The following is a 16,678-nucleotide window of genomic DNA, read 5'->3' on the forward strand; positions in this document are numbered from 1 at the left end:
GATAATCACGGGTAATAATGTAGGTAACTCCTCTTATGAAGTATTTGTAGAGAAGCATAGCCAGGCTGCGGGACCAAGCCGTTGTTCAGAAGTGGATCAGGGGGTGGATACCAGACTGAGTGACCAACCAGTTCGCAGATTATCAACCCGTGGACATTCAAGTGTTCGCCAACAACACAAAACCTCAGACGTCTGATATCTGTGAGGGAGATAGCAATTAAGATAGGCCAATCTGATACAAGTAATTATTTTATACAGACACATACTTGGCACTGGCAGGGCTGTTCCTGCAATCCTTGCATCCTTCACCGCCTTCGGGGAGAGAGTGGCAAGCCCCGCCAAACCTTATAGGATCACGTAAGCCTAGATAAAGTGACTCACCCCTCCGACGTCGGGAGAGGGGCAGAAAAACCTTTCCCTATATTGACGACTATTGCCTCTAAAGATTCACTTTAATCAGTTAATAGATCAATTTCAACATGGCAGGTGCGGCTCCTACTGAGTCTCAAAAATTCCTTTCCACCCGTGGTGGTGACTATGGCGTGAGTCTCGACATGTGTTCGTTTTGATGGCAATTTGCTGATTATATGAAAGCTCTCCTTCGAGACTGTTGTCCTGAAGGGTCTGGCCGCCGATGGCGGTCTTTTCCTGCCTCACGAAGTGCCCCAGGCAACCAATTGGGTACGTATGCACGGGCAATGCCTCATGGAACTCCGGATCTGAATTTCGATCTGCAATGCATGCCAGGGATGCGGGGCTAACAATAATTCCAGGAGAGCTGGAAAGACCTCTCATACCCCGATCTTGCCTTCCAGATTATGCGCCTGTACATCTCGGAATCCGAAATCCCCTCCGAAGACTTGAAATCGATCATCGACCGAAGCTACTCGACATTCCGTTCCGAAGAAGTAGTTCCTCTGGTGAAGCTCCAGGATAACCTGCACATTCTGGAGCTTTTCCACGGGCCCAGCTACTCTTTCAAGGATTGCGCCTTGCAGTTCCTTGGAAACCTTTTCGAATATTTGCTCGTGCGCAAGAACCAAGGAAAAGTGGGCAAGGACCGCCACCACCTGTCCGTCGTTGGCGCGACAAGTGGTGATACTGGATCTGCCGCTATCTACGGTCTCCGAGGCAAGAAGGATGTTTCTGTCACCATCTTGCACCCCAAGGGCCGTGTCAGCCCAATCCAGGAGGCTCAGATGACAACCTGCATTGACCGGAACGTGCACAACCTCGCCGTCAAGGGCACTTTCGATGATTGCCAAGATATTGTCAAGGCTCTGTTCGGTGACGCCGATACCAACGAGACCCTGAAGCTGGGTGCTGTCAACTCGATTAACTTCTCGAGAATTCTCGCTCAGATTGTCTTCTACTTCTACTCTTACTTCTCTCTTGCGAGAAAGTCCGATTCATTCAAGGTTGGGGACAAGGTCCGATTTGTCACTCCTACTGGAAACTTCGGCAACATACTTGCGGGTTATTTCGCTACTAAGATGGGCTTGCCGGCCGACAAGCTGGTTGTCGCCACCAATGAGAACGATATTCTGCACCGCTTCTGGCAGACTGGTCGCTATGAGAAGCATCCTGCCGAGGAGGCCGATAAGACCGATGCCTGCAAGGAGACTTACAGCCCCGCCATGGACATTCTAGTCTCTAGTAACTTTGAGAGAGTGATGTGGTTCCTTGCAAGAGGTATGTCGGTCTTTCTTTACTACATGATCTAAACTAACGAGCTTTAGATTCCGCACTCGCCGCTGGCAAGGACAAGGATGCCAGCAACAAGCAGGCCGGCGAAGATGTTCTGGCCTGGTACCACAAACTTAAATCTACCGGTGGTTTCGGACCTGTGCCCGAGAATATCATGGCAAACGGACGCCAAACCTTTGAGAGTGACCGTGTGAGCAATTCGGAGACAGCCGCGACTATCAAGAGCTGCTACCAGCAGACAAAATACATCCTCGATCCCCACACTGCCGTCGGTATTACCGTTTCACACAGATCCATGGCCCGGTCTAGCGCACCCCACATCTCGCTCTCGACCGCTCATCCCGCAAAGTTCTCGGAGGTCGTGAACATGGCCTTGAAGGACGAGGCTGGCTTTGATTTCGAGTCTCAGGTGCTTCCTGAGGAGCTCAAGGCTCTTTCTTCTAAGGAGTCCCGTGTCACTGATGTGACCAACTCATGGCAGGAGGTGAGGGAGATCGTGAAGGGCTTTGCCGAGGCTGATATGAAGGCCGAGGCAAGCTCTTAAACAAAACATTATCTGCGATTATTATCAAGTCAGCATACAATTTTATATAAAGGTTTTTTGATTGTCAAATCCTGATAGATGGTTTGATGAAATGAAGTTACATTATTCCCGATTCTCTAAATACATCGCAATGCTTTTACAGAGGCGCTGATTCACCACAAACGTGGAATTCTCATCTGTGGTATCCTTGTGTCCCATCTGATTGAACGTGCGTACATAGCTAGATACATAGCTAGCTAGGGGGAATAAATGGTAAATATACAGGTAGTAAGCAAGAGAGTATCTATTAGACCACTGCACTGGTCGAACTGAAGAGTGCTTGAGGTGTTGACGCTGAAGTTAAAATGACCTTGTCGCGTCTATCTGCTTATCTCGGGGCGGATCTACAATTGTCCAGGCCTTATCGGACGCGCATACAAAAGTCGCGGGACTGGAAGCGGGCAGACAGCATCTATTGCTCTGAAAATCTCGTGTGATTGAAGCGGTGCATGCAGTGGAGTGGGGGATATTTGTACATCTTATCGTGTTGCAGCGCAAAATCATCCTTGCCTACGCGACTTCTCGTCGTCAACAATGGACGCTTCCACTGGAGGAGGTATGTCCCGTCAATCCACCAGATTCGATCGCTTCTGATATGTGAATAGTTCCCTTGTCACTGGTGGTTTCCGATGATGGCCTTTTTGCCGCCCATATCAGTGGAAAGGACCTGGTCGTTCATTCAAAACCTACTGCGGAGCATAAAGACATGCAGGCAGGAAGAATCAAAGAGACCACCGTCAAATCTCTCAAGTTTTGTCCTTCAAGGACTGCAAAGAACAACCGCCATCTACTTATCACAAATGAGTCGCACATCTCGGTCTGGCAGCTGGAACCCCTGCAAATCGTGGCCGAGATTGAAAATGTCGAACCTGGTACCTTGAACGTTGAATTTGGCGGAGACGAGAACGAAGTTCTTGTTTTTCATGCATGGAACAACAAAATGGCAATTCACTCAATAGACAATGGTCGAACTTCTGTGATCAAGACCCCCAAGTTCCCCCACCCTCTTGGATTCGGATACCGCCCAAAAACCAAACAACATCTTGCCATCATCTTAAAGCCTGAGGCTTCCGATATTCTTACCATTCACGAACTCCCATCCTACGAGCTTTTGGATCGCACAGTTCTTCCAACTATCGATGCCCAAGGCTTGAAGTGGAGCTTGGATGGCAAGTGGATTGCTGTGTGGGACACCGCCAGCTCTGGCACCAAGGTGCTAATATTGACCGCCGATGGTCAAATTTTTAGAACATATGATGGGCCAGCCGGTGTGGATGATTCCTTTGATCTAGGCGTCAAGCAAATTGAATGGAGTCCCGCAGCTGGCCCTAGCGGTGTCTCGGAGACTCTCGCTGTGGGCAAGGTCAATGGCAATATTGACCTATTACGAACTCGCACAGTAAGCACTCTAATGAACCAACGCCAGTTCTCTTTAGCTTAACTGACAAGTACAGTTCTCATCATCAACTACACTTTCACACGTTTTCCCAACGGACCTGGTCTCCCCAGCGGACCAGAGCCCTCTAAGCATCTGGCGTGAGCGATCAACAAGTGCCATGGGCGACGCAGAATACGCCGAGGCAACAAGCTCTTCGGCAATAAACATGAGCCCCGAAGCATCCGGTCCACCTCGAGGCGTGGCCATCATGACGTTCAGCCCCGATGGCACTCTTCTCGCAACTGTAGATACCATGCGCTCAAATGCTGTCTGGATCTGGGCTTTGGACGTTACGCCCAGGCTAGCGTCTATCCTGGTTCATGAAAATGCTGTGCGACAGGTCATTTGGCACCCTTCTACGCCGCAACTGCTCATTAACACCATCACAAATAATCTACCCATCGTACGGTGGTGGTCGCCTCAAAGCCATCCTGTGATCGCCCGAGTTCCTACGCAGAAGAGCGAAAGTGGCAAGTATGAAGTGAAGTGGTTAGTTGACGAGGAGCATGATTCGGCGTTTTGGTTTGGATCATCGGAGGAATATGTGGTCGGCTATCTTTCTGCCGATGAAAGCTCGGTTCAGTTTGAAGTGTTGAATTTCTTTGCCAACCGGGGTCCTCCTACTGGGAGTATCAGCCGGTAATGTTACCATATGCTATACTTTTAAGTCAATTTTGAGCATTAAATGTCAAATATGAATGAACAGGACAATGCTTCTTTGTCTTAATTCGTGTAAACATGGCCAATTCTATTTCATGCAATGTCTTACAGTCCAGAAAAGCTTTGTCACAGAGTATTTCTTTCTATTGGCAATCACTTTCTTTCTTTGTTCTGCAAGAACAATGAAAAGCACCCATCATCGAATATAAAGTTCTTGCATCTGTCCATTTTCAATCCCTTCATCCTTTCGAACCCTCTCCAGAACATCAAGCCGTCCCAATATTCTATCCAAGTACTATTTTCAACATCCACATCATCATGACCAACTCACAGGCATCTCATTCTAATAACTATAAAGTGTACCTGACAGAGCCCTATCACAGATCCTTTACGAGCCCAAGACCAAGAGACCAAAGATCTTACAAAATCCCCGTTCTGGAGCAGGCGAATGGAACTCAACGCACCTCAAATCCCTACTGTGCAATGCTGCCTATGAACATCCACCCTTTGCTTCAACGACAGTATATCCCACCACAGATATTTTGGCATTGGTACCCAAATGTCAAAGAAGAGGTAATATGGATAGGTGTGGATATGGACCTATTGTATTTGGCACCGCGCACTTCAGAAGAGTTTATTGGGTGTCTGGTCCATGCTTTTGAGAGCCATCAATTTTATGTGTGTAAGAACCCTGTGGAATCGCCTTGCACTGACCGTGGTTTTTATATGCAGATTCGAGGATACTTCCCTGGTTCAGAGTATGATTTGATTAAGAAAGCTGCGATGAGGCACGTTGATTTGCTATCTCAGCTTATTGAGGCCAGGTATGTAAGTTTCGTTTTGTTGAATGTTGCTTAAGTACTTGAGTCTTTGACCTCAAGCGGTGAATTTGTGTTCTTAGACGAATCAAAGAATTCAGAAAATGCCACAAGACTTTTGCTGAGAGAATATATGAATAATATCAGGCAGCTTTACATGACTCTATCAGGAATTTAAGCAGCGATGGGTAGGTGTTGAAGGAGGGGAGCACGACTGTAAACAAGATGTTATGTTGTTACGTGGAGGTCATGAAGACCTGAAGTCATGAAGGAAGATTAAGACAACGTGGTGATGAAGGACGAAAGACACGACAGGGTGTTGGAAATGGCATTATCAACAGTAAAGGGGGACCAAGATTCCAGGCCATGTGGAGCAAAGGCGAAGTGGAGAATTAGGGAAAGAAGAAGCAATGGTATCTGGAGAGAGAAAAAAAAAAAAAAAAAAAAAGTGTTCATACCCCAAGGAACTCGCTTGACTCTGAGGCAGAGATAATCCAACCAACAGGAGAGCAACCTCGCGGGACGTTTTGTTATGAACCTCCAGCATTGAGGTGCCGGATCAAATCACCTTTAGGCTCAACGATACTGTCGCCCCACTTGTCATTTTGGCGCCTGTTAGCAACCAATCAAATGGCGAGAGGATAAGTAGTCCTTTATCTCCTACAGTTTGGCAGGTTGGAATCTGATTATTGGCTATTCTATTCCGTCTTTCTAGACGAGCATGACGGAACGCCTATTTGCAGTGCAGTTCTTTTTTCTGTTCTGATTGCTTGCTCCTTCGAATACTCGACTTGTGTCAGCTTTGCTCCTCTCCAATGCAAATATTAGTGCCCAGGAATGCATCATGGCATCCTTCTGTGCAATATCATGCGATACTTCCAGCCAAATACACGGTCCCAACACATGGCTCGTAGTTACGGGAGTATAGATTGTAACGGGCAATGAAGGCCTGCCAATTCAAATACTTAACTGTGGAGTCTTCGTAGAAAGGCATTTGGAATTGAGCTGGCATAGCACGCATGGAGACTGTCCTGGTATGGATTTCATGATCGCAGTAAAATCGCAATTTTTCTTAATAGGTTGTGTATCTCGAGCGGATAGCATGAGCTACAAAGATGGGTCGATGATGTTATGTCGGAAATTGAAAGTGGATTCTCACAAATGTAGTGTAGGTATTGTATGGCCGTTATCTAGCATAACGTCATGCTTGAATCGCGGTATGAGTAGTGGATAAATTCAGAATTTATTCAAATTCTGTGTGAGTTTGAATCTTATACGAAGCATCTAGCTCGTTCAGCATATCTCAATGGTATACTGTTCTATTTGAAAGGGCCTGTATACTTTGATCTTCCTAAAAATAGAAGAGAAAAAAAAAATACCATTGTGTTGGCCGATCGCACAAGTTATTAATGCCCGCAGTTCCAAGCCCCAGTAATTACCCACGATTCAAAAGAAGGGACAGGAAGCTCATCGTATACTTCCTACTAGTTCCATCGTAAAGTTGCAGTGATAGACTTACGCAATGGTTACATAAGCTTGCGGTGGTGGACTCTTAGCCAATCACAATGTTTTGACTAACCGAGTGGAATCACATGATCTGGGGCTTAGGGCTTCCCTTGCTGAGTCAGGCCCCACGGCCCATTTCGCACTTGAGACCCGTCTGCGCTACTCTTTCCTTTGAACCATCCATCCACTACAGACAAAATGGTGAGCGCCCTTCCACGCTCGACTCATATTCAACAGAGATTAACATGGTTTCGTGAAACAGGCGCCCTCAGCTACCGGTGGCAAGAAGCAGAAGAAGAAGTGGTCCAAGGGCAAGGGTACGCTATCTCCATCTCCCATCTCTATCACCAACTCCGCCACCCGACCGTGACAACGACTTCGAACTTTCGTCGGATTCCCCGAAACAACGCGAGAGACTCGGAATCGTTGAAGCGATCACTCCCCATCATGCGAAATGCTACGATCGAATATCACAAGGACGTTGGACTAATTTTGTCTTTTTCGATTTATAGTTAAGGACAAGGCCCAGCACGCCGTTGTCCTCGACAAGGCTGTCGCTGAGAAGCTCAACAAGGATGTCCAGACCTACCGCCTGATCACCGTCGCCACCCTCGTCGATCGTCTCAAGATCAACGGCAGCCTTGCCCGCCAGGCTCTCGCTGACCTCGAGGAGCGCGGCCAGATCAAGAAGATTGTCGGCCACAACAGCCTGAACATCTACAGTGCGTTCCATCAGTAGACTCCGTGCGACCATATCAAAACTAACATATTCTTTAGCCCGTGCCGTCACCGCCGAGTAAACGTTCCGTTTATCGTCATTTCTCGCGGTTCTTTTATTTCCTTTGCTACGAATGATATCATAAGGGAAGCTTCGGCTGGGCGTGGTGCATGGATCCTACGCCCGAGACACTCGGAAGTGTGGAACAGTTTGGCCTGATGGACTAGTGTCTAGCAGTACGAATGAAATAAAAAAGTTACAAAACTTCCATATTGTTTCCGACTCGATCAATCCGTCAAGAAATGTAGAGGATTCAGTTTTGGAGCCTATCTTGCAACCGCCAGTAATCTACTAAACATTCTCATCCATTTCACTCCTCTTCGGCCTCTGATTCTGCGCCGACCCACAGAGAACCCTTTTCCCATCCTGCGCGTCCTTTGCAACCCCAACAACCTTCCCAGCCCGAAAGTACTTCTTAGAATTCCCAAAGAACCCCTCCCACCGCGCAACAGTCCGCGCAATCTGCGCCTTCGCATGTCTCATCTCCCGCTCCCGTCGCACCTTCTTCTCGGCCGATGTCAAGTTCTCTTCCACATCTTCCACGGGCATGAACATCTCCTCGACGCCGATGAGATCAGGTGTCAGGTCCTCACTGAAACACCCCGTCACAAAAGCGCGGGTTGCATCCCGTCCAGCGAAGAAATGGTATCCGCCGCCAGGACCGTACATGCCCGGGTTCGCAGAGACGTCGAAGATAGACCCGTTAACGGCGAGGTAAATGGGGAGGGACTCGTCACTGCCATCGTAGAGGGAAAGTTGTGCGGGGGTAAGCAAGACAGGACCAGCCTGTAAGGAGTATGTCAGTGCGATTCTTTTCTAGTAAATTCTCCCTTCCAGCTGTAAAGGAGTGTAAAGAAGTTCTCCGGTCGGAAACTCGGAGAAGGACAATGGAATGTGTGGAGTTGCTTACAATCCATTGCTTCACGACTGGCCACCGTGTATACCACGGCCGGTAACCGAAGAGTACCGACTCGCCATTTGTCATGTAGTAGGAGATACCGAAGGTCGCGAGGACTATTGTGGCGAGGACGCGCAGTATGTCTAGGACGCTGATGCCGTGATCCTCTTCGGTCTGTTGCGGTCGCTGCGGCATGGATTCCTTGCGCTTGGAGGGTGCCGAGGCGGCCTGTCGCTGGCGGAGCTCTGACATTGTGGATGATTTGTGAGTCCTTGTGAATGCTTAACTTGAGGAAGTTAGGTGGCCATTGAGGGGTATTGAGTGTGTGACAACAGTTAAGTCGGTCGGAAACCTGGGGAAGAATTGTCGAGCTAGGGAATGATCCACAATATATATCATCCATAGCAGGTAACACTAACCCTCAACTACAAAGTTCCAAGGACTTGAAATTCTGGACCTCGGAAACACTAGCCCACCGGTATGAGAAACACTAATATTGGAAGTCCATGAGTCTGTCCCTTGAATCAATGAATGACATGTATGAAATGAGTAGGGTTTTTCACTGGTAATCTCTGGGCTGGTATTTCAGTTTGACTACACTAGTGAACATGGGTACCTAAGAACTTGACATGCAATTAAAAGAGACAACTTTCAGGCACCGTCATGATGCAAACCCAGTAGTACTTTTTTCATCCCACTGCGGCAGCGGGCACACTTCGTCAAGAGTCTCGTACAAATGTTTTGTACAAGCAGAAATGTGTTGGCTCATGCGATCAAGTTAAGGCAGCGTCGCCAAGCTGCTCAAGGTGATTGGGCTCCTCCAGTTGTTCCCAGCGGCGCGAGAAAACTTCATTCAGACCGTCTTGGAACGTGCGACAGTTCAAATCGATCAGGCCGCGTTTCTCCTTCGACTCACGGTTGCGGATGACCGAAACGAGACAGAGATACCTGGATTCAGTCAGCCATTGTCCACTAAATAATGACAAGGGGGTCATACTTGTTCATCTCCATCAGGTGAATCATCGTGTCATCGTGCAGGACAACGTGGCTTTCCGCTTCCTGGATCTGATCCCCCTTGGGCCGGCGTTCAGGATGGTCCCACGAGTAGAGCTCGGAGACATCAACGATCACGTCGATGTAGTCGGAGCACATCTCATAGCAGGCCATGTCGACGGGGCGAGTATCAGAAGCAATGTAGATTTTGCTGAGCACATCAAAGAGATAGGTCTTTTCAAAGCCGCAATTGTTACCTAGCGTATTGATCAAATTCTCAAGGGTGGACAGGTTGGGGATCAACTTCTGAATGACCTTGCTGAACGCCTCAAAAACGGAGTAGTCATAAATCGAGGTGAGGTAGTAGTGCACGGGTGCATTTTCGTATCCGGCATCACTCAGCTCGTCTGAGATGCGCTGCACGATGTCCTGGTAGATATCTGTGCGGAACTCATCCGAGAGCCCATCAACTTTATGGATAAAAACCTCAATATTAATACCTGGGTAGTACTGCTGCACAGTCAAGATGGTACGGTTCAACCGCGCGACGGAATCAAGGTAGTCATCCTGGGCATCGATAACCCACACCAGGGCTCCGAGGCTGCCGAAGATGTCCTCCAAGTCAAAGGACGGTTCAAGGTATTCCAGCTGACCGGGAAAATCCCAGACTTGGAAATCCATGAAAGAGCTGGGAGGAATTTAGTAAAAGCTCTGACGCTGTACCTTGGAGGGACTTACTGGATTGAATCCTTTTGGATTCGAGTTGTAGATTCCAAAAAGAGGGTTTCATTAGGAGGCATTTTGTGGAAGACGACGCTGGCAATGGAAGATTTCCCACTCCTAAGACCACATTAATCATTTTCCTGTCCAAGCGCCTCAGATAGAATACATACCGGCGAAGCCCCATGAGAAGAAGACGGGGTTTGGCATCGCGGGCTTGGGTGTTGGGGATCAAAGCAGATCTGGGCTGTACCGACCCACTGACATGATTGGTTCCCTGTAATAGGAACTCAAGGCTTAGCTGGGCGTTTGTCTTATAGGCCGGGGTATATAGCAGACAAGAATTTGACAGGCGGTGCTCAGTGTCAGGGCCCATAGAACGCGACCTGCACACGTAGGGGAAGGGCATGTTAAGTCATTTATATAGATTTTGCTTGAGGAAGAAACAGAAAAGGCCTGGAAATATCCCAAGGGGCAATCGACTACATCACATGCAGGTGACGGTAGACTCATTGCTTTCAACACATTTCTGGAAGGCCTGAGAAGGGGGCCGAAGGGCAATTTCCTCGGAAGAAGTTCGAAGTTTCATCCGGATGGATAGGATTCTGCAGCCGGACCTTCCAGAAAGCCCTAAGCCAGCACGGAAGGAAGCTAGAGGTCTTCCATTACCGCCGGATGCACACCAGAAAGCCCGGGACCAGGCGTCTGTCTCACCATTGGTGCGGTACACCGTAAGCAGCCGAGATGAATAGTGATCGGCCATCTCGCCTGGAATTTGGGAGATTGGCAGATTCAAAGGGATAAAATTATAATGACAAAGCACGGAACACGAGAAAAAACATTTCTTACCTCCATCAAATCAGAAGCTCCGCTCGCGGGAAGCTAGATAAGCGGGGAACTGCTGAGGGGCAAGTCAGCATGGTGTACAGGGGCCTCACGATTGAATCCCGACATACAAGAATCAATGGTGAGCAAGATCACCGGATAGTCTTAGAGAAGGAGGATTTTGGTTGAGATCAATTGCATGCAAACATCCGATACCTGGACCAGGCCAGGATGGATGTAGCACAAGGATCGGACAGCGGCAGTCACTGCAGCATTCTCCCCCTCGATCGTGCGGGGTTGGGGGAGATGATCTGCAATAGGTGACAGGTGAGTATATCTCAAAGAACAAAGAAAAGAAAGTTGAATGACAGGGATGTGTTGAGGAGAGCGTCACATTGGGAGACTCAAGATGGAAAAGGCGGAGACCGCTTAGCGCGCCTGTTATCGTTATCGTTATCGATAAAGACACACTTATCGATAAGGTCCAATATCTCAGATCGATAGATAGTCGTGGGGTAGAAGGACATTGTAGACTCGATTTTGATTATCGTGAATACTATCGTTCCCAAACAGTATTCAGTTGCAAATAAGATGAGGGGTGGTTTCTTCTGACATAGTTAAGCACCGAGCTCCAGGGCTCAAAGCATGGCCCGCCCGCTTCTACTATAGAAATGGCATGGTCCCCAGTCTTGCACATCAATCTTAGTTACCCCGTGACCGCTGTCGCTTTATTTGTTGATTTTATCACATGCATGAACTAACAAGGAGTTACCATGAGCTGCTAGTCGTGTATAAGTTTACTTATAAACAATTGTTCATGCGAATTAACCGTCAATATTAGGGACCAATTCTTAGACATTTCAACACCATTACATAAACCTGAAATTCACTTTTAGCTCTATAATCTTCTAGCGATGACTATGCTTATGACCCTTATTCTCTTTACCAAGGTACTCGCTAATGCGATGCTTACCAACAACCTGCTCCTCCTCCTCGTCCTCGGCCTCAAAAGCAGGCCACTCCTCCCATCCATCCTCCCAAATGCTAGCAATCTTTTTACACTTAGCCTCCCGACTTAACTTCTTGCTCTTCATGATCTTCTCCCATTGCTTCATGTCTTTGTCATCAAATAGACACTCATCTAGAATAGATGATATCTGTGCCTCATCCACGCCTTCACCGATAAAGACAATCTCTTGTCTCCGATCACCCCACGGGCCCTGAAAATCATTCTGAATGGACTCACGGACGTCCTTGTCTTCTGGCCAATCCTCATCAGGGACCTCCGCGAACCAAGGTCCGCCACAGCCGACCGTCAACATGCCGCCAGCTTGGCTCCATTCGCCAAATTGGTAAGGTCGGGTTGGTAGCCAGAAGAAGCCTTTGGAACGGAGGATGGGACCAAAAGCAGGGTGATTGCGCTTGTTGCTCAGAATATCTTTCGGATCAGGTTGATCGAAGTCTTCGAGCGACTCGTCATCTGTATCCATCTCGTCGCCAGTATCTTCTGCTTCTTCATCCTCGTCCTCATCCTCATCTTCCTCTTCCTCAAGCTCATTGCTCTGAAGAATGATGAACTTATCATGAAGGAGTGAGAAAAGACGACGAGGGTGAAAAGGTCGGCGAGCGGTGTAGACAAAGTTGTTGATACCATACTCCAATGTCTCCGGCTTGGGCGCCATACGATCGCCATTACCAGTAGTCTGGATGGTCATTTCATGCAAGCTGCGAAGCCACCCAGCACCCGAGGCAGCGCGAACAAAGTCAAATTTGTTAGTCGCGATAAGCTCACGCACATCCACTTGTGAGTAGCTGGACGTCAAGACCTTGGCATCGGGGTTGAGCAACTTGAGCAGTTGCATAATTTTGTCCCGGGTTTTCTCGTCGATAGTCTCGATCTTGTTGAGTATAAGCACATCGGCGAATTCAATCTGATCAACCATAAGATCGGAGATAGTTCGTTCATCCTCCGGGACGATTTCATCACGCCCGTATCGGTCTGAAAGGAACTCGGTGGTATCAAAGTTCGAGAGGAGGTTGAAGGCGTCGATGACGGTCACTGTGGTGTCCAAACGAGCGATGGTATGTAACCCGCCCATCTCAACACTTGAGACTGTTAGAGAATTATTGGACCTCAAATCAAGGGTGCGCTTACATCTCGTTGATGATCTTTTTTGTATCTTCATCATTTTCTCCAATCTGATCTTCAGCCTCCAGCATAGCGCTACTAAACTCCGCAGTGAAGGTCTCGGCAACCTGCATAGGCTCACTGATGCCCGTGCTTTCAATGATGACATATTGAATCTCATTCAGCTTCGTAAGACGGGCAAGTTCGGAAAGCAGATCACCACGGAGAGTGCAGCAGATGCAACCATTTTGAAGCTGAACGAGCTTCTCCTGTGTTTGAGAGACCTTGTGGTTTCTGATAAGGGCAGCATCGATATTAAGCCTAGGTAAAGAGGGAGTCAGCATATTGCAATTCTTTGATGCTTTGTCTAGATACTCACTGGCTCATGTCATTGACAATGACAGCAATCCGCAAGCCATGATCTGGCGATTTAAGAATGTGCTGCAGTAGAGTTGTCTTCCCACTCCCCTAAAAAAAGATTAGGACAGACCTTCCAATGCATGAGGCAAGATGATAATACCAAGAATCCAGAGAGTAGAGTTACCGGCAATTGCCGTGTTTTAGGGGTTTCCGCCTCCTGAGCTGGAACATGATAGGCCGCAAGCGACTCTTTTCCGGAATCAATAACCATAATGACAGTATTATCTTTCCCCTTTGGATTCACAGTGTGAAATAAAAAAGAAATCAAAAAGAAAGAATGAGATTGACGAATATACGCCCCCAAGCACCTTGCGGGCAACTCTTTTATCCTTTCGACGCATCGTCTCCAAGTTCCTCAGTGTCGCTGCATTCTAGTTGCAGTTTCTGGGTCATACGAAGGTCTATACAAGACTCCAAGGTATATAGAAACAGTGTGGAGTAATTGCTTGTCCAATGGAGTTGTGATAGCCCCATAACGCTAGTAATAGAAAGATTCTAGTTGGCTGGTCGGGCTGGCCCCCAAGGTACCTGATAGACGAAGCTGACCGTCACGGTCCTCAATTGACGAAATCAGGTCTGTAATACTGTTTTCACAGAGATATTATTGGACGGCTCTCGTATGGTAGGTTTTATTGCTAATTTGCCACCTTTCACAAGTGGAAAACTAAGTGTCAGGAACCAGGACCACCTACATCGTAGGCAGGGGTCAGTCAACGGCTGGATACAACATTGAGCTAGCAGTCGGTTATATTCGGAAGATGAAGAATTTCATCTCTACATTCAATAATTTTTGAAATTTTTGCTCCAGGCCTGGAATCCTGCAGGGATTTACCGTCTACGGCTTTGCGTGGGTTCTTAGCCCATTGGGACCAGCCCTTTATTCCCAATTGAAACCTTGATGAAAGAGACTTTGTGAATGCAAAAAGAAAGCCTTCATACATGAAAGAGTCCATTGTACTGGATGGTAATAAGGCGTGTAAATCATCGTCTTATATGAGGCCCAACGATGTCTGTATCTTCTACCCAGCCTTGCGACCAGAAAATACATACCAACACCTAGTCGATAAAACAAATATGATCTGGGATACAACATACGACATAAGATTCCAAGCCCCAAAGCTAATTTTGCTGGACAATCCAGGAAATGCTCGGGGATTGCGACCCAGCTATGTCAGAATTGTGCAAAGCTTGGCAGAGGAGCTCGACAGATGCGGCGAGTATGGCGAAACTGACTGGTCCTCTGGACCCTGCTTAGCAATATTCACTCATGAGAAAGGCCGATGTACTGAGATTAGAGTCAAGGCCAAAATGATTTCTAAGTGAGTCTTAGTGGCCCGAAGTGTGAGCCTGCTAGTATCTACTGACGTCCTTTAGGAGGCTCTTGAGAACGGCCCTCCACATTAGGACTACTCCCCGCCAACCTTGATTAATAGGAGAAATTGAGTCTTCAGATCATCTGATTAGATTACTGCGTATCAAATTATTATTCGGAATGTGGATCTAAGCAACTTTATTTGACATCCACGTGTAAATATCTTCGACAGGCTCCAGGAGCTATATACCATTCACCGCAAACAGGACAACTCTGTTGCCATCAGGGGCTGACAACCGCATGGACTATCCAGGCCCTCCAATTGCAAGCGGAGCTATCCCAGTCCAAGAAAGGTTTCTCCAAACATGAGCCCGAAGGGACTTATGCAGTTTCTTGGCCGAGCTCTAGCTTCCTGCCTTTTTCCAATATTATGCGCAAGATGTTTTCTTTTTGGCACTAGTCAGGTATTCGTTGAATTTTATTAATGGTGTGATAAGCCCATACGGCTCTTGGGCTATTGAGAACGGCCAACATCAAATCTGTTTCCTGCCCAATCCATGGTAATCATATGGGGTTTGGATAGCATTTAATATAGTTTCCCTTTGCGCAAATCGGCGCTCGGCGTCCGCGCCGGGCCGACACTTGATGTCGGCCCGTGAGCTATAACAGCGAGCGTCCAAAACAGACCCGAAAAAAAACATATACCAAAAACTATATTAGGGACGGTTTCCGCATAATACCATCACTACAGTAATTGACGCATCAACATTCTCTCCTCACGTGGTACTGAATCCGTGTGACCGACCCATCAGTGATATCATTGAAAGTGGATACATCCCTTCACATCACCGAATCCCAAAAACAACATCCTCCAATTCACACCAATCCTCTGAAATGCCACCAGATTGGACCAATACCCTCGCCTATATCGGCCTTGCAGCCGTAGCGTATACAACTTACAAGTTCACCCGCCAAGCAACAGTCTACCTCCTCCCTTCGACCTTAACGAAAACCCACAACCCATCCGGACAAAACTGGGCCCTAGTCACAGGCGCCACAGATGGAATCGGCTTCGGATTCTGTCAGGAACTCTGCGCACGCGGGTTCAACGTGATATTGCACGGCCGGAACGCCTCGAAGCTTGAACAACGCGCACGTGAGCTAGAAGCCGAGTTCCCAAACTGCAAGACGGAGATTGTAGTTTTGGACGTTGTGGGCGTGACATCTGCTGCCATTGACTCTGTTGCGAATCAAGTACGCGCGATCACTGAAAAACAAGGGGGTGATCTGAGTGTTTTGGTGAATAATGTTGGCGGGGAGGTAAAGCCGTATACGCTATTAGATGGGTATACATTTGACGAGGCGGCGAAGACCGTCGATATGAATGCGGGATTCATGCTACAGATTACACGGGCTTTATTGCCGTTGCTTTGTGAGGAGACGAGGGGTCTTGTGTTGAATGTTTCGTCAATTTCGGCGATGGGGATGCCTTATATTAGTGTCTATTCTGCGTCGAAGGGATTTGTGGATACTTTGACGCGGGCGCTGGAGGCGGAGGTTTATGCTGAGGGTCGGAATGTTGATATCATGGGATTGCGCGTAGGACAGGTGCGCACAGCTGGTTTCGGCGTTACGAGAGGGTTGTTTATTCCCAATGGGCGTACATTGGCATCGGCAGCGTTGAATCGCGTTGGATGTGGACAGGTGATCGTATGGGCGTATTTCTGGCATTGGGTGCAGGGTCTCTCTGTTGATCTATTGCCACGGTCGATGATGATGAAGATTACGACGATGAAGATTAAGTCACTGAAGCAGCTAGAGCACAGGGGCGAGAAAGCGAAGAGCACATAGCTGGTAGTTCTAGTCTAGGGTCTTTGAAATAATAATTACAA

General features: G+C 47.8%; 7 protein-coding genes across 7 annotated transcripts; 4 read left to right on the forward strand and 3 right to left on the reverse strand.

Moving 5' to 3' along the window:
• Positions 1-479: 479 nt before the first annotated feature.
• Positions 480-2,251, forward strand: N7484_002637 (threonine synthase THR4; the record flags this gene model as incomplete). Its single annotated transcript, XM_057113057.1, has 4 exons — positions 480-542; positions 595-681; positions 774-1,692; positions 1,740-2,251. The coding sequence occupies 4 exons, from the start codon at positions 480-482 to the stop codon at positions 2,249-2,251; spliced, it is 1,581 nt and encodes a 526-aa protein (XP_056973197.1).
• Positions 2,252-2,824: 573 nt separating this feature from the next.
• On the forward strand, positions 2,825-4,371 carry N7484_002638 (uncharacterized protein; the record flags this gene model as incomplete). The annotated part of the gene is made up of 3 exons (XM_057113058.1): positions 2,825-2,846; positions 2,896-3,689; positions 3,745-4,371. 3 exons carry the CDS (start codon positions 2,825-2,827, stop codon positions 4,369-4,371), a joined length of 1,443 nt encoding a protein of 480 aa, XP_056973198.1.
• A 2,539-nt stretch (positions 4,372-6,910) lies between these two features.
• On the forward strand, positions 6,911-7,512 carry N7484_002639 (40S ribosomal protein eS25; the record flags this gene model as incomplete). Its single annotated transcript, XM_057113059.1, has 4 exons — positions 6,911-6,913; positions 6,975-7,029; positions 7,225-7,434; positions 7,490-7,512. 4 exons carry the CDS (start codon positions 6,911-6,913, stop codon positions 7,510-7,512), a joined length of 291 nt encoding a protein of 96 aa, XP_056973199.1.
• A 269-nt stretch (positions 7,513-7,781) lies between these two features.
• On the reverse strand, positions 7,782-8,640 carry N7484_002640 (putative heme/steroid binding domain protein; the record flags this gene model as incomplete). The annotated part of the gene is made up of 2 exons (XM_057113060.1): positions 7,782-8,276; positions 8,401-8,640. The coding sequence occupies 2 exons, from the start codon at positions 8,638-8,640 to the stop codon at positions 7,782-7,784; spliced, it is 735 nt and encodes a 244-aa protein (XP_056973200.1).
• A 521-nt stretch (positions 8,641-9,161) lies between these two features.
• N7484_002641 (GTR/RAG family Ras-related GTP-binding protein) lies at positions 9,162-10,477 on the reverse strand (the record flags this gene model as incomplete). Its single annotated transcript, XM_057113061.1, has 4 exons — positions 9,162-9,336; positions 9,386-10,069; positions 10,120-10,221; positions 10,275-10,477. 4 exons carry the CDS (start codon positions 10,475-10,477, stop codon positions 9,162-9,164), a joined length of 1,164 nt encoding a protein of 387 aa, XP_056973201.1.
• A 1,357-nt stretch (positions 10,478-11,834) lies between these two features.
• Positions 11,835-13,685, reverse strand: N7484_002642 (uncharacterized protein; the record flags this gene model as incomplete). Its single annotated transcript, XM_057113062.1, has 4 exons — positions 11,835-13,032; positions 13,082-13,375; positions 13,434-13,522; positions 13,575-13,685. The coding sequence occupies 4 exons, from the start codon at positions 13,683-13,685 to the stop codon at positions 11,835-11,837; spliced, it is 1,692 nt and encodes a 563-aa protein (XP_056973202.1).
• A 1,995-nt stretch (positions 13,686-15,680) lies between these two features.
• N7484_002643 (putative short chain dehydrogenase/reductase) lies at positions 15,681-16,637 on the forward strand (the record flags this gene model as incomplete). The annotated part of the gene is made up of 1 exon (XM_057113063.1): positions 15,681-16,637. One exon carries the CDS (start codon positions 15,681-15,683, stop codon positions 16,635-16,637), a length of 957 nt encoding a protein of 318 aa, XP_056973203.1.
• Between the last annotated feature and the right edge of the window lie 41 nt (positions 16,638-16,678).

The sequence above is a fragment of the Penicillium longicatenatum genome, assembly GCF_028827895.1.
Source record: "Penicillium longicatenatum strain IBT 33135 chromosome Unknown contig_2_segment0_segment0, whole genome shotgun sequence".
In the NCBI taxonomy this organism is placed as follows: Eukaryota; Fungi; Ascomycota; class Eurotiomycetes; order Eurotiales; family Aspergillaceae; genus Penicillium; species Penicillium longicatenatum.